Genomic DNA, 17,500 nt, shown 5'->3' with positions numbered 1-17,500 from the left:
GATAGAGGAGAGTCAAGGGAGCAGCTGATATAAATGAGCTAGCAGGGCTAAACAGTCTTTCAAAGCTAAAAAAATATATTCATATAAGGTTTCATGTTTGGCATCCATGTCAGATTAATTGTCGTTGTCAAGGCGGATTATTTTGGATTTTGATTAATCCAATAGCACCATCAGTGGTCACAGGAAAAATACATTGAACGGTGTGAAGTAGCGAGGCTGGGGCTGATTTCTTTCTAGGCCAGACCGTAGATTCGCGCATCCGATCAGTCGTAGTCATTTCAGGTGACTATACAGGCACACAGTCTCCTAGATTTAAGAAGATATATGTGAAATACAGTGAACAAGATGGATTATTAATGCGAGATTTATTTCTCTGTTTTATAATTTGTATAAGAGTTTTAAATGTTTATGTGAGATTAGGCTAATTTATGTTATGAGACATTTATATTTCAGTGTAATTGTGTTGAGTTTGTGAAGTAATTCATGTTGGGGTCGGGGGACACGCGAAAGGAAAAGAGCGCGAAAGCTCACGTCAGTGACTCGTCGAGGGAATGTAGCTCTGACAATAAAGTCAGTAAAAACTTTATTTCTAAGTGTGTATGCCGGTATAATTCGAGCCTGTTTAGAGATTGGACCATCACAAGTTCTTCTTAACCCCTCTTCCATTGATAATCTATAATCTATCACACTTTTTCCCTCCCAAAATTCTTTTGGAGGGGGAACTAATAGAGTGCTGCAAGGATGATGTATTTCTGTAGGCCAACCCGGAAGTTAGCATCACCCCGGTTCCCTCGACAAAAATCCAAAGCGATTTTTCCATTGGCTTTTGGATTATTTCAGAAAGTAAGATCTGTGAGCAACAAAAGTTTTCGTTGTGAAGATCATCTTCACAAATGAACACAACTTTTATGTGTTTTGTGTTTGAACTTTTATATGATTGTATAAATCCAATCTCCAGAAGTAAACAGCTAAAGTTAGTCCCTAAACAAACTACATCACGGTCACATGACGTAACATCACCACCAATAAGCTTCCGGCAACTCTTTCAATCTTTATTTAAAACACACTACCATGGGAAAATACTATAAATTGATAAATCTACAGGTTGGAAAGTTTGAGTTGGAATAGCTTAGTAGATGAGTTTTCCTGTTTTATTGTCCCCGACAACCTCTGTAGTCCCATTTAGCCATGTGTTAGCAACCGCCTTTTTCACGTAAAAGCTTTAAAAATAAAAACAATCACCAGTGGGGTATTACTGATGTATTTTATGTTGTAGAATAAAGCATGAAAATATCGAGCTTTTGCTAACCACACACCTTATTTCAGGCATTTAACCCCCCCCCCCCCAAAAAAAAAAAAAAAACTAATCTCACAAAAGGACAGATGACAGAAGTGTAAGTTTAGTGTTTTTGGTTTGATTGAAAAGATGATAATTTTAGTGGTTAGCACATTTTCCTCACACCTCCGGGGGTTGGGGGTTTGAATCTCGCCTCTACCCTGTGTGCGCAGAGTTTGCATGTTTGCATGCTTCTGGGTTTCCTCCGGGTACTCCGGTTTCCTCCCCTACTCCGGTTTCCTCCCCTACTCCAAAGACATGCGTTGTAGGCTGATTGGCATTTCCAAATTGTCCATGGTGTGTGAATGGGTGAGTAAATACAGTATTTGTGTATCCAGGGTGTTTCCCGTCTTGCGTCCCGAGTCCGGTTTTCTGTTTAGTATGGTATGGTATTCAGAGGAAACACAGCATTAAGCCAGCGCATCATTACAGACCCGAAACACTTCAAAATGTATAAATTATCAATGCAGCTGTGTGTAATCGTTTTCCCTACTACATTAATACTGCCATCGATAGACCTGCTCATAAGGGCAGTGGTGGCTCAACGGTTAAGGCTCTGGGTTACTGATCAGAAGGTCGGGGGGTTCAAGCCCCAGAAATGCCAACCTGTCACTATTGGGCCCTTGAGCAAGGCCCTTAACCCTCTCTGCTCCAGGGGCGCTGTATCATTGCTGACCCTGCACTCTGATATGTGAAGAAAAGAATTTCACTGTGCTGTAATGTATACGTGACAAATAAATAATCCATTGCTAAACCCTAATGCTGTCATTGTCAAGCTACTGCTTGATATTTCGATTCTAGCCCCCATCTGCAGTAATATCATGACCAGCCATCACTTGGCGAAATGACCGCCGAGGGTTCTCATTAATGGTGCAAATCTCATTTTCTAAACTTTGACCAGCTAATGTTTTCGATAAGATGAAGTGTCTGCAGAGACGCTAAAGAGACCCTCAGAAAAGAGCTAATGGGCTCCTCCATGGAATAACAATCCAGGGTGACTTGTATTTGCTTTTAGTGTTTTGTAGTTTTGGAGTGAAGAAAAATCAAACAGATCTTGTGCTTGTGAAACTCCGGCGATGAGGGCACTCAATTTGCCGTTCAAGCATATTTAACCATTATGGAAGCAATCTCTTTTTTTTTTTTTTTTTTAAATAGGTGTAACGAATGAACACATGGTACAGCACACCATTTTAAGCAAAGCTCCAAGGGACTTCATTAATCTCCCTCCATTATAACTGTCGACTCTAATGGCTGAGACTGTGTCTCTCTCTCTCGTTCCCGGACTGTGACTCCACTGAGTCTGCCCAGTGAAATGGACCGATGATCTCATTAAGCATGAGGATCTGTAAAGCTATACACACACACACACACACACACACACACACACACACACACACACACAATGAATGGCTCTGGCTAGCCACTGCATCAGGATGACTGTCCTTTTTGTGGCATGAACCTAATCTATTTCAAGAGTTTTTACATATTATTGGCACTTTGGCCACAGTAATTGTGATGATGTGCTGTAACTCATTTTCTCACTGTGCCACTGTAATGCTCTAATCAATGAAATGCAGTCCCGGAACTAATACATAACCATTAAGAGAATATTTGATTCTTTGAGAGTTGTACAGAAGGTGTACTAAATCTAACAACCGTCTCATAAATAACTCATAACCATCAATAAATAAATAAATAAATAAATCTGCTGTGCATCACCTTCGCAATCTGGAGATTATCTTATATCGAGAACAGCAATCTATTCTGTGTTAAGATCAGGATAACAGTCCTTCAACAAAGTCAATGACACTTTCTTTACAAAAAAAAAAAAAAGTATCTATTTCACACATGAAGGTCAACAGCTCAACTCCATAATCAAAGATTCAATAGTGTTTAATCAGGTCACGCAACGTTCAATCGGCCAGCACTAGAAATGAAATAGCTCTTGAAGGTGGCATGTAAATCCTCCACAATCTCCTCTTCTCTTCTCTTTAATTTGCTGAGCCGGTGGAGCGGCCGAGCTCCGATGGGCTCGCCAACGCCGTCGCGGTCTGCTGCCTCCGGAGCTAATCCGTCCCAGAGTGGATGTTTTGGTCGAACCAAAGTTTTTAATAAGACCATGGAGGTGAATACTCGTTTGAACACAGAGCTGACAAGGACGTTTGAAAGAAAGGAAAGACGAGAAAACACAAAAGGGATAAATTAATTGGAGGGCTGAGCTCCCGTGGGGGGGGGGGGGTTTGCTTTGGGGGGGTGATGGTGTGATTTACATTTTGGGTCAGAAGTCCACGTCCACGCCACTGCGTTACACTGCACTGCATAATTACAGTGAAAGGACGTGCAAACACAATAACGAATACCACGCTGAAAAACCTGATTTTTCGCGTTGTTCTTCCTTCACTTGAGCTCTTTGGTGGAAAACTAAAATCAGCAGGAAATTGCTTTTTAATTGAGCGTAATTGCATTTCGCTTTTCTAAGTGCATTGCAGCAGTACCACACCGAAATGTAATCGCTGTCCAATCACAGCCGTAGGCCGTACTCGGGGGCGTGGCTGTAATCAGAGAACGCCACGAAAGCGCCGTTTTTCCGTCCATATGAAGAAACGCTCTTTATAGACTTGTTAATTCTGCACGGAGTATTATTAGTAAACATGATAAAAGTGTTAATACGACTATAAATACAATACTTACAGCTCACAGCAAGACCCAAGTGTTACTTACTCATCACTCCAGGCATCACACCGAGCAACCGGAAGTTTGTTTCCACAGGTGGGATTATATTTTGCTCTGGCACGAACTCGGCTCCATAGAACAACATGAAGTCCGTAATGTAATTACCTTGAAACGATATTAGCTAGGTATCTACCTGTAACATCGATTATTCATCTCTCTCAGCTTGTTATTTATAATACATTATTTACGAGCATCGTTCAGACGTGTTAGAAGGGCTCTGAAGGCCGTTTTGCACAGATTATTAAATGGCGAGATGCCAACTTATCGGAAAATATCTCAAACGCTCGCCAGTCTGAAACCATCAGGGAACTTATGCCGGTTGGGAGTCATGTTCTCATTATCTCTGCTTACAGAGTTTGCGGACGCTCTCTAAAATTCTTGAGGTTGTGTTTTTTCGAAACTGGAAATGTGATATCGCTATTTTGCACACTGTATCGTGTATTACGGAGCTCACAGAGGGTCTTCCTCTTCATCTTTTGCTCATCTCCAGATGGTTCAGAATGCGGCTGCAAGACTGTTGACCAGGACAAAGAAATATGATCATGTGACCCCAATTTTAACATCGCTCCATTGGCTCCCGCTCCATTTTAGGGTTCAGTTGTTTGTCTTTAAAACTCTTAATGATCAAGCTCCTTCTTATCTCAAAGATCTTCTCACACCACGTTCATCTAGCAGATTTCTGAGATCTTCTGATAGGTTTCTTTCGTATGTCCTTCGATCCTGTTTAAAAACTAAGCCGGATAGAGCGTTTTCAGTCGCCGCCCCTCGATTATGGAATCAGTTGCCAGTGGATATCCGCCTTGCACCTTCTGTTATCATTTTTAAAACGAGGCTGAACGCTTATCTCTTCTCCCAGGCGTTTTAATCTCCTTTTTACTATTGCCTATTTTCTGTATTTATTTACTTGTATTCTGTTTTCTATTTTACTTTTCTTACTCTGTTCAACACTTTGGTCAGCTTTGCTGTGTTTAAATGCACTTTATAAATAAAATTTACTTACTTACTTGCTTACTGAGCCTGCACTGCTAGTTAACATCTCTCGATGCAGTTAGCTGTTAGCAATTAGCCCTGTGCGCATGGCCTAGCGTGCCTTCTCCAAGTATCAACGGCTTGCTAACGTTACACCGTTACTGCTGAATGTCAGAGTCAATTAAACTGGGTGGATAACGAACGTTGCAGGACGTGGTGGTTACTACAACAACAAAAAATACTTTCCATAAGTCCGCATTCTTGCAAGAAAAAACTCAACACCTTGACATTAACATGTTTGAGGATTGCAAGTAAATGATGTCCTGTAAATTACAAACTGGACTTAACTAATAATTAACTACAGAATTAAATATATACACCTAGCAGCCATAATACTGGGTAGGTTCCCCTTGCGCCACCAAACCAGCTCTGACCCATAGAAACATGGACTCCACAAGACCTGACTAGCACATCCCAGAGACCATCAGTCAGATGTGGGGAATTTGGAGGCCGAGTTAACACCTTGAACTCTTCGTTATGTTCCTCAAACCGTTCCTGAACGATTTTTGCAGTGTGGCAGGGTGCATCATCCTGCTGAAAGATGCCATTATGGAATACCGTCGCCATGAGGTGGTGTACTTGGTCTGCACTAGCGTTTAGGTAGGTGCCAAAGTAACATCCACATGAATGTCAGGACTCAAGGTTTCCCAGAAGAACATTGCCCAGAGCATCACTTGGGCGGCTGTGGCTCAGGTGGTAGAGCAGGTTGTCCACTAATCGTAGGGTTGGCGGTTCGATTCGGCCAAATCGTTTGGTGGAGTTATGTTGGCCTGCATGACTGCACATGCCGAAGTGTCCTTGGGCAAGACCCTGAACCCCAAGTTGCTCCCAATGGCAAGTTAGCGCCTTGCATGGCAGCTCTGCTACCATTGGTGTGTGAGTGTGTGAATGGGTGAATGAGATACAGTGTAAAGCACTTTGGATAAAAGCGCTCTATAAGTGCAGACCATTTACCATCACAGTAAATGGTCTGCACTGCCGGCTTGCCTTCTTCCCATACTGCATCCTGGTGCCATCTCTTCCCCAGATAAGTGACACACACACACACACACACACACACACACGTCCACACGATGTAAAAGAAAACCTGTCAGTGGTTTGAATGTTAAAGCTGATCGGTGTATACCATTCAGCGCCTTCCAGTCAAAAATATATCTGCTGCTTTATCTTCCCAAGTCCTGCCACACTGTAAATTGGACTTCTTAGGAAAAGTCCGATTATCCTCCTTGAAAGTGCTGGAACGTTTTTCACTTCATGATCCTCGTAAAGCTCGTAAAACTCACTGCTCTCTCGTGTTTACACAGGGAACACAAGTCGATTTCACAACTGTTTTACTATGAATTTATTCTAACCCATGTGTCTTAAAACACTGACAAGGGTTCCTGATTGTTCGCTTGTTCTCTTTCCCCCCTCCCCTCTCAGATTCTGCCCACACGGGTACAGACGACATAAAAACACCTGCTTTGGAAAAGAAAAGAAAAGAAAAAAAAAAAAGCATGGGTGGGACGGAAAATCAAAACAACCCGAAACACAAAAAGACATTACTCTGTGATTGCATGCGTGTGTGCGCACGCTGTAATAAGTCGGAGATGCACGAGCAGGAAATTAGCCGAGGAGAACGAGCAGAGTCGAGGCTTCGTGAACTAACGTCAGGAAAAAGCCGATCCTCCCTCCTGCTGCGTGATTGCACTTTGTACTTTCCGCAAATTGTGCGTTATTACGACCACGCACGGCCCTTGAAGGTTTGTCAGGTAAGCCTTACTTAGGTAAGCCTGAACAACCGGGACGGCTTCAGGTAAATAAACGAGTTGCATTAAAGACCAGCACATTCGCTATAAGTTTAGGAAAGGACATAGATTCGTTCTGGGGGACTAAATTCCACGTCACTGCATTTGAAATGATTCCCCATATCGATGAATCCGGGTTTGAATTATTTAGTGTGCTGATCACAGCACTCTGTTCTAACACCCAGCTGAAGGAAAGGGAAAAATAATGAATTATGTATGAACTTTTAGAAATTTCACTCTGCTGATTTTCCTACCAAATCACAGGTACGCGCGAGTAACGAGGCACAAGAAGACTCTTATCCCAGATGAAAAGGGTCCTCTTCAATCGGAATTTACCGCGAGAAACGTTTTCGCCTCGTTCCCAGTTTCGACAGACTCGGCACGGTCACGATGCCACCTCCATACTGCATCTGTGCTCAAGTCTTTCTTCTCAAAAGCACGGTATCATCATCATCATCATCATCGAAGCGGTTTACACCGAAAATATCACATCGTTCACATCGCTATCTCAATCATAATAATGATCTCCAAGGTTTAGACACAATGCAAACAAGTTCATGTTCTACAGCAATCTTTCTCAGCGCTGTAATGCAAATCGCAGGTTTATATACATTCACACACTCTTTATCTTTTTATTCTGTAGTAACAGCTCCTTCACAGGGACTCGTGGTACATACGCTCCACATTATGGAAGACTAGACATCTATTTTCTGTAGCGCTTATCCTACACAGGGTCACGGGGGAGCCTGGGGGCGTGTTACAGAAACGTTCCATCTGAAGTTTTAAGTCAGGATCCGATACGTTAAATTAGGAGTTTTCACAAATTCATATTACAGAAGCAAATCTTAACTCGATTGTGGATTCTTATCTAATCTTAGCTCTAGTTAAGAAAGCTTCAACTGCTCCGTCGAGTGCGATGATCAACTCTCAGGTCTGTTACCAAGCAACCAACTACAACCGACGACTGTGAAGTAAACGTTCAATTAAATCGGAGGATGTTGAATAGTAAAAAAAATCTGGTAATGCTCCGTGACGGTTGTAGTGCTAACCGCACGATCATATTTCATGGAAGACTGTAATTATTTATCATTGACTACGTTTACATGGACAGCGATAGTATAATTATTGACCTTCTTCTGAAGAAGACAATATTGTGATTAAGGTGTTTACACGAGTCGCGTTTAGAATAGTCCTTTCATGTTCAGGTTTTACATGTTATAGAACACAGATCGATTAACGCCACACGTCATTACGTCACCGCGCCACGCCGTCCGACGTTCCCTCCAGAATTTCACGTATCGACGTACAGTTTTGGGTGTTTCTATTTTTAATTTTACGAAAGCTTCAAGTGCGGTTAATTATTTGTCGTGCTGTACGTGCTAATAGACGACTGCTTGAAGCCGTGGGCTGCGTCCCAAACCGCGTACTTACCGTCTATATAGTAGCTGAAATAGGTGTATATAACCTGCTATATAGTAGGTAAGTACGCGGTTTGGGACGCAGCCGTGCTCTCTTGTTTGCCGTCAAACGGTTGAGTGCTGCCGTGTGTGTACGTGTCCTGTCGCAAAATGCGGTGAAAACTCTCACACGACGTTAATAGTGTGATTAAGGTGTGTACATGTCTGTAACGCACGTCGATAACGCGACTAAAACAGGAATACTCCACACGTCTTAATTCCATTTGTGTTTACTTCGAGTATGACTTTAGTCAGATTAAGGTCATCGATAATCACTGTTTACATGCTAGTTTCTTAATCTGAGTATCGTCTTAATCGGGTTCATATCGGATTATTGTTGTCCATGTAAACATACTGAATGTTTTGGTCTCGAAGCTCAGCACACTCATCTGGGTTTTCCAAAAGTCTTTCCACCATCAAACATCCCAGTTCTTCGTCTTGTATCGTTAATAAATGTAACGCCGTTCTCGGACATGGCTGTTGTAACGTGACTGTTATCGTTGGCTTTCCAATAAGTTTGAAGTTAGGACACCGGTGGGGTTGTTCTAAAGTTTAGACACTTCTTAGGATTTTGTCGTCATGTTAGGAAAAGAGCATTACAGAAGCATCTTATCTGTAGTTAAGATAAGATAACGCACTTAGGAAATGTTATTCTGTAATAGCTTTTGTCCTAAATGAGGTCATAACTGAAATTGCCATGGTTACCAGATAAAAATAGGATTCTAAAGTTAGACTCTTTCTTTTCTTTTAATACACCCACTGAAGCCTATCCCAGGGGACTCGGGGCACAAGGCGGAGGACACCCTGGACGGAGTGCCAATCCATCGCGGGGCGCAATCACGAAACACACCCATTCACACACACACACACACACACACACACACACACACACACACACACACACACACACTACAGACAATTTGGAAATGCCAGTCAGCCTACAACGCAAATTACACCAAATTAGTGTTAAGGAAATGGAAAAAAACGTACCATTTGTCTGGCGGACACAACCTTCCTATTTATCATTTACGTTGAAATTGTGATCGGGTTAAAGTTTGGTGCAAAGTCCAAAAAATGATAAATAAATCATCCATCCTTTCCTGCTTTTCACATCCACGGCTGCATAATAATCCCTGCGAAATATAATCCCGCTGCAATATTGCTCAGTACCCGTTCACCTTTAGGTCTCCTGGAGCTCATTTCCTCTAGTGGTGCTTTGAGGGATTTTAGGAGTCTTTGATTCTCCCGCTTCTCTCCCTGGTCTTATTCCACTAATCCTACTGCTGATAGCGTTTGCTCTGTGGATCTCATCAATACAGCGATGAAGAACTTCTTTCATCTTTACTCAGCTGCCACTTCACTTTCTCCAGCCTGCTCATAGGCCTTTGTGTTAATCTCATTAAGGTTGGGGGGGACGACGACGCCATAGTATTTGGACAGCGACATAATCTTTGGACTTTTGCCTCTGTATACCACCACAGAGGATTTGAAGTGAAGTGTAGACTTTAAGCATCCGACTTGCATGTCTGATGACCTCAATGCAATTGAGCATGCTTTTCACTTATTAAAGACAAAATCGAAGGCAGAAAGACCCTCTGCAACTGAAGGCGGCTGCAGTAAAGACCTGGCGATGCAGCTCAATGGAGGAAACTCGGCATTTGGTGATGTTCACGGGTTCCAGACTGCATCCAGGCAGTCACTGACTGCAAAGGATTTGCATCCGAGTATTAAAAATAATCCTAATATTTATACTGTTAGTTTGTCCAGTTACTTTTGAGCCTGTGAAAATGGAGGTGAGAAAATTTTCAGTGAGTCTACCAGATTAAAGAATCTTGATTTGGCAATTTTGTTCCACTCTTCTTTGTAGAATGTTCCAGATGCTCCTGTGCACAGCCCTCTCTTCAAGTCACTCCACAGCTTTTCGACAGGATTTAGAGCTAGGCTCTGACTGCGCCGTTCCAATACTATTGATCTTCTTCTTCTGAAGCCATTCCTTTGTTGACTTGGATTTCCACTGGCTCGTTTAACAGAATCCTGCAGGTTTTGTGCCAAAACAGATTGATATTCGTAGATACCCATGATTCCCTCTATCTTAACAAGAGCCCCAATCTCAGGTAAAGAGAAGCAGCCGTATAGCGTGACGCTTCCGCCACCATGCTTCACAATGAGTGAGTATGATGATCTCTGGGTAAAAAAAAACAAAACAAAAAAAAACTAGCTTGGTCTCAAAACACATTTGACCACACTGGTTGCTATATCACATTAAAGACGTTCTACGTCCACTGTATATACACAGCAATACAAACGATATATTACTAAACACAACAGGTACTCCCTAAACATCCCAATTTAAATAAAGAACTAAAGAACATAAAATAACAATTTTCCAATGTGTTATTGCATATGGTGAACATTACACAAATTTTCAGACGCATCACAGCCATTTTTTTTTTTGTTAAACATGTACAACAAATAAGGAGATGGCTCAATCTTATATACACACATCTTTCTTCCTTTCAAGGTATTAAAGAAAAGCTTTAAATCCTGGTTAAAGGTTGAGAGAGAGAGAGAGAGAGAGAGAGAGAGAGAGAGAGAGAAAGCATGAAAGAGTGAGAGAACAAGACAGAGTGAATGACGGAGCGAGGGCGCCGTCTAGTGGCTGAGCACAAATCGACCGCGGATGAGGTGTAAAAAAAATACAAACAAAACAAAAACACACCACACACACTTCGATATGACAAAAGATCAATAACTGCAATACCACATGTAGGTGGTTTTAGGATTTTATTTAAAAAATAAAATAGAAAATAAAGTACATAAAAATAGTAAGGTGAAACAGCAAACAAACAAACAAAAAAATCCTTTCATTGACCTCTTGAATGCTGGGCGCACCTCTTTTAGGGTTTTCTCTATTAAGCTCAGGGGCACTTTTGGCCATACAGAGAATAGTTTAAAATTTCTCACATCTATTAGGGAGTTTTGCACTCAGTACTGTAGAGGAAGTCTGTGTTGATCACGGTTCAAGCCATAGAGATATAGAGATGAACACACACACACACCTGCCATGTTTCTTCAGAAAGTCTGCATTTTCACTTGCTCATTATTATTATTATTATTATTAATAATAATACAAGCTTAATTATCAGCAGAGGTCCCCCCCCCACCCCCACCCCCAAAAGATGATGGTTCTCTCTAAAAGCAAATACCGCTGTTATGATAATATTTGCCCCCTATTAGCTCAACGAGTTCACTCTTACAGCTGAAAGGTGTGTGTAACGTCTCTGTGACGGCTATGACCTCAGCGCGCACTTCAAAAACAGACGGCACAATGTAGCACATACGAGAGATCCAAATCAGTGGCATTCTGGGTGGCAAAAAGGAAAGGAGAGAGAGAGAGAGAGAGAGAGAGAGAGAGAGAGAGAGAGAGAGAGAGACGGGAAAGATTCCACCTGCTGCAAAAACACTTTACGACAGCAGTAGTCAGTTTTTTTTTTTTAAATATTTTCCTTTTGTTTTGTTTTTGGTTGTTTTTTAAAAAATTTTTCCTTTACACAAACCGTTCACATTTACCTCGGTTAGCCTGCCTTTTTAAACTCATATTCTTTCTCGTCTTTCCTCTCGGGCTTCGAGATGTGGTTGTCAAACGAAGAAGGATTCAAAACGCCATTTGCATAGTTACAACAACCTGTATGCCTGCAACACCCCAAAGTAACAGCAATACAGTTTAGTGTGCTATATACAGACAGGAAATATGATACAGTACAGGAACAAAACAAAATAAAACAAAACAAAAAAAACCTGACAAAGGCAATAAAATATTACAAGTACCTGGAAAAGCACAAAGATCCCAGAAAGGAATCAGAGTAAGTTCCCTTTTCGTTTGATTTGAGTGCTGACCAACAGCTCAGGGAGTCCAAGAGGGGCGCTTTGGCCCGTCTCTCAGCTGCATGTGCAGTTCAGCTTCTCAGGCTCTCAGAATTACTTACACATAGAGCAATCTAAAAGGGAAACACACACACACACACACACACACACACACACACACACACCATCTAACATGAAGGTCCGAGTGCTGGAACATAGGCTTCTTTGGCTGTCATGCAGCGTAGCTCTAATGTATGCTGAGCTACGGCTAAGACAGACCCATGTTCAAGGATACACACCCGTTCACTCTCACCAACACGCACACACACACCGCAAGAGTGCTGAGAAAATCCGGAGACAAATGAGGAAATGGTGCCACCTGCAGACAGCCTGTTAAAATCATTCTTCAAAACAGTATCTCACTCTCACACACACACACACACACACACACCCCTCATCTGAGTGCAATGCCCCATCCCCCCATCCCACTCAGTGGTCAGGGTCGGGTGTGAGGCTATGACGGATTAATCGCCTCCGAAATTACTCAAATAAAGCTTAATGTCTACGGATTTCTTGAATCCGAATAGGGGCGAGTGTGTCATTTTATGGAAAATTAAAAACTCTCTAAAAAATAAAAGCGATTAAAAAAAAAAAAAAAAAAGAAGGGAAAAAATGCATAATTAAATAATAATAGTTCTCATCTAAAGTGACCCAAAGAGAAAATAAGAAGAAGAAGTTATTGCACAAAGAACCCACTCCATGTTGTCTGCTCAAACACTTGTGATTGCATGCACACACAAACACACAGTGAAGAAGAAAAAATAAAAAACACACAAACACAATCCCTTCCCCATGTTATGATGATGCCGATAAGCCGCTGAATCTAGCGTCTGTGTATGGTGTCCCGTTAGGAAAATAAACATAAAACCCTCGATTGAAAAGGGAAGTCACGCACAGAAGAAAAAAAAAGCAACAACAACAACAAAAACGTTTCCCTTGTGAGCAGAAGTCGTGGTGTAGATGGTCGAACCAGCTCTGAGGGCGTCCTCAGGGTTCGTGGGTGGAGTTTGTGAAATTCACACGCGTGCACGGATGGAGTGGGAGAGTAAAAGTAGCACCACCGTTAGCGCAGCTGCTGAGCGAGGAGCTGCGGCAGAAACTGCTGGTCTCTCGGCTCGCGCCCCGCCAGCAGGAGGGCTCGTCGAGTTTTCATCGTTTTATGACGGGAGGAGGAAGAGGAGGAACGAGAGGAGCGGGGGGATGGGGGGAGGAGAGGAAGGTGAAGGAGGTGGTGGAGGTAGGGAGGAGGAGTACGCTGTGTTTATCTGCTGACGCTGGTTGGTAGACCGTCCCTCTTCCTATGTCGCCACATGTTGCGGTTGTACTGGGTGAGGCTGTGTGGTAAAGCCGGGTTGTGGAAGCCCTTGGGACCAGCCTGCTGTTTACACACAGGAGAGAGATAGGGAGGGGGGGGGGGTGAGAGAGAGTGAGAGAGGGGGAGAGAGAGAGAGAGGGGGAGAGAGTGAGAGTGAGAGAGGGGGGGGGAGAGTGAGAGAGGGGGAGAGAGTGAGAGAGAGAGGGGGGGAGAGAGAGAGGGGGAGAGAGTGAGAGAGAGAGGGGGGGAGAGAGAGAGAGGGGGAGAGAGAAACGGAGAGGGAGAGAAAGGGGGAGAGAGAGAAAGGGGGAGAGAGAGAAAGGGGGAGAGCACACGAGAGAGAGGGAAAGAGAGTGTTTGGATGGCTGTACAACATTCTTTTGTGAACAAACTCGAATAAATTCATATCTTTACATGTGCCACTACCAATCACAACAGACTGGGACATCTGACCAATCAGAGCAGAGCATGCTCTCTGAAAGGAGGAGTTTAGAACAAATCATTTAAGGAGTCGTTGGTGACACTCTGGAAAAAGATAATGCTGCAGTTTAAATTATGAGCATGTTAAAGTGTTTTCTTTACCTCGGATGCCTGTAAATCTATTGTGCGAGACCTTTACAACAAAATTCGGCACGTTTCAAATCCATAATAGGTGCGCTTTAAACACGATCTATAGACTTCAGTATGCCTGGATTCCATCTGAGGTGCTTGTTGAATGTATTTAATATTTCTGTTAACATTCATAACTGTGCGTGTTTGAAATGCTGTGCGCAAATAAAATCTTAGGTGCTTTAGTGACACACACACACACACACACACACACACACACACACACACCTGTCTGCCAGGTAAAACGTGGAGAGGAAGACTCCCAGGCATCGATACTCTCGTCTAAGGAAGAGACATCGGAGAGGTTGTTAATGAAATACAACAGCGTTATATGTACAAAGCAATTTCAGCACGACCTTACGGTGATGTTAAAAGACTATTATTAAAAGTGCCAGACTTCATTTCTTTCTTTTTTTTTTTTTTTTTTCTTGAAGCGTGACTAATGTTCTTTTTCTCCGTCTGTACAGAAAGCTGACTCGGACGGAGGCGTCAGACTGCTGTCGGTTTCTGCTCACCTGGTTGGCAGCAGGCATTGTGAGTGGCATGGTGAGGTTGGCCTTGCTCAGCGTGCCCGGTGCCAGCGTCTGCAGAGGGTACGAGGGCACTGCCGGGGCCGCGCACGGCGTGCAGTCCGAGTCCTTCGCAAAAAGTGCACGTGCGAAGACGGCAAAAGAGAGACAAACAGAGAGGACAGGCAGTGTTAACTCGGTCACTGTTACTCACAAAACAACAACAACAACCCTGTACTGTGAGGAAATCATAATTTTGTGTATTATTTTCTGATCAAACAGGCCACGTTTTACATCACAGATTTACATTTCACACTTTTCTGCCTAATAAACAAAACAATCAGTTTGAAATCGTTTACTAAAACCGTCTGCCCGTTTCGCCATCGTAGAACGGATTCAAACGAATCAATATGACTACACTACCGCTCAAAAGTTCACACACACACTCATTCTTTATTTTTATTTATTTCCCTACATTTTATAATAATAACAATAATAATAATAAGAAGAGGAAAGTCATCAAAACTGGAGTAACACAAATGGAGCTATGGGAATTATGTTTTAAAAAAAAATCCAAAATAAATGAAAGTAATTTAATATTTTAGCATCTTCAAAAGTCGACGCCCTTTTCGCCTAGAATATTCCAGACATGTATTCTTGGCGTTTTCTCGACTGATTTCTTGCGGAATTTCCCTGAGATGCTTTTTAAACAGTATTAAAGGAGTTCACACCGACGCCGGACTCTCATCGGCTGCTTTTCGGAAATATTTCCCTCCGAGTCGTCCGTTTAAAAAAATATTTATTTGTAAATAAAATGTTAATTTTCTAATGAAAGAAATGAATACGTTTATATTTTTGTCTACGACACCGACTTCACACATTTAATCACACACCTTCAGATCAACAGGCTTTTAAGATCATGAGAAACATTTCAATCGAGTGTCCACAAACTTTTGACCGGTAGTGTGTATAGTCTAAAATTGAAATGTAAAGATAAGAAACCCATGATGTTAAGCATTAAAAGCTTCGGGAAGGAGAGTGAAGTGGGGTATAAGGAGCACTGATGAGTGAAGGTGTGTTGAGCAGGACAGGAGTGTGACGCTTACGATGTCGCTGCCTGACAGAGACGAAGCAGACGAGTGCTGCTGAGGGCTGGACAGAGACATGGGAGAGTCGGCGCTGTGAGGAGACGCAGAGTCTCTCTGGAGTTGCTGCTGCTCCTCCACTCCGACGCTGCGCAGAGCGCTCGAGTCCGCCTGCTCCGCCGAGTCTTTATGAGCAGGACCTGTTTGAGAACACGCAAAACGTTCCAATGAGAAACCGGCTTTATCCTTAAAAGCCACCTTCCACTCCGTAACATCAGACTCGGCAACTTCCTCACTAGACCTCCACACATGCCACGTTCATTTGCCAACGATTGCACTTTTTAGTTTTTTAACAATGACCTGTAGGTTTTTTTTTATCCGTTTATAGTTACATTTAATACGGTGTAACATTCACAGTTCCTGTTTATCGTGTACTGTACGTTCTACACTGTCATACCCTCAAAGTGCGGACTGTCCTGTTTTAGAGGTCTTTTACCTCTGTCACAAAGTGCTGACACTGGAGACTCCTTCCAAAAACGCTAACATACTTTTTAAAAAAAAAAACAAAAAAAACACAAACCTGTTTATACGCAACACCACGAGCTGTTACTATAGAAACGATAATGTATTAGAATGAGTGCTTTTGTATAAACCTGTGATTTGCAGCTGGAACTACTGTCAGAGCTGCCGTTATAGAAAATGAACCAGTTAGAAGATGCATCAGAGTGCAGGGCCTGGCTGGGGTGCCCTAATGTCCTGCCCTCCTGTCCTGCTCTACTGTCCTTCTCTACTGCCCTACTGCTCTCCTGCCCCGCCCTGCTGCTCTCCTGCCCCGCCCTACTCCTGTCCTGCTGCTATCCTGCCCCGCCCTGCTGCCCCGCCCTGCTGCTCTCCTGCCCTACTGCTCTCCTGCCCCGCCCTACTCCTGTCCTGCTGCTATCCTGCCCCGCCCTGCTGCTCTCATGCCCCGCCGCTCTCCTGCCCTACTGCTCTCCTGCCCCACTGCTCTCCTGCCCCACCCTACTCCTGTCCAGCTTCTCTCCTGCCCCGCCCTGCTGCTCTCCTGCTCCGCCCTGCTGCTCTCCTGCCCCGCCCTGCTGCTCTCCTGCCCCGCCCTGCTGCCCTCCTGCCCTGCTGCCCCGCCCTGCTCCTGTCCTGCTGTTCTCCTGCCCCGCCCTGCTCCTGTCCTGCCCTACTGCTCTACTACCCTGCCCTGCTGCTCTCCTGCCCCGCCCTGCTCCTGTCCTGCTGCTCTCCTGCCCCGCCCTGCTGCCCCGCCCTGCTGCTCTCCTGCCCTACTGCTCTCCTACCCTGCCCTGCTGCTCTCCTGCCCCACCCTGCTCCTGTCCTGCCCTACTGCTCTCCTGCCCCGCCCTGCTCCTGTCCTGCTGTTCTCCTGCCCCGCCCTGCTGCTCTCCTGCTGCTCTCCTGCCCTACTGCTCTCCTGCCCCACCCTACTCCTGTCCTGCTGCTCTCCTACCCCGGGCCTGCTGCTCTCCTACCCCGGGCCTGCTGCTCTCCTGCCCTGGGCCTGCTCCTGTCCTGCTGCTCTCCTGCCCCGGGCCTGCTCCTGTCCTGCTGCTCTCCTGCCCCGGGCCTGCTGCTCTCCTGCTGCTCTCCTGCCCCGCCCTACTCCCGTCCTGCTACTCTCCTGCCCCGCCCTACTCCCGCCCTGCTGCTCTCCTGCCCCGCCCTACTCCCGCCCTGCTGCTCTCC

General features: G+C 44.1%; 1 protein-coding gene across 1 annotated transcript in view; it reads right to left on the bottom strand.

Annotated features, from left to right (window-relative positions):
- Positions 1–11,756: 11,756 nt before the first annotated feature.
- Positions 11,757–17,500, bottom strand: part of tent4a (terminal nucleotidyltransferase 4A) — a 21,448-nt gene continuing 15,704 nt past the window's right edge. The window contains exons 10-13 of the mRNA XM_053638851.1: positions 15,806–15,984; positions 14,706–14,828; positions 14,419–14,472; positions 11,757–13,644 (exon numbers count right to left, since the gene is read on the bottom strand). Of these exons, the coding sequence (XP_053494826.1) occupies positions 13,528–13,644; positions 14,419–14,472; positions 14,706–14,828; positions 15,806–15,984 (473 nt within the window). The 3' untranslated portion in view covers positions 11,757–13,527. The remainder of the gene's footprint in view (positions 13,645–14,418; positions 14,473–14,705; positions 14,829–15,805; positions 15,985–17,500) is intronic.

This window comes from Ictalurus furcatus, chromosome 12 (assembly GCF_023375685.1).
Source record: "Ictalurus furcatus strain D&B chromosome 12, Billie_1.0, whole genome shotgun sequence".
Lineage (NCBI taxonomy): Eukaryota > Metazoa > Chordata > Actinopteri > Siluriformes > Ictaluridae > Ictalurus > Ictalurus furcatus.
The sequence above is the reverse complement of the archived record's forward strand: the minus strand, read 5'-3'. Positions and strand labels throughout refer to the sequence as shown.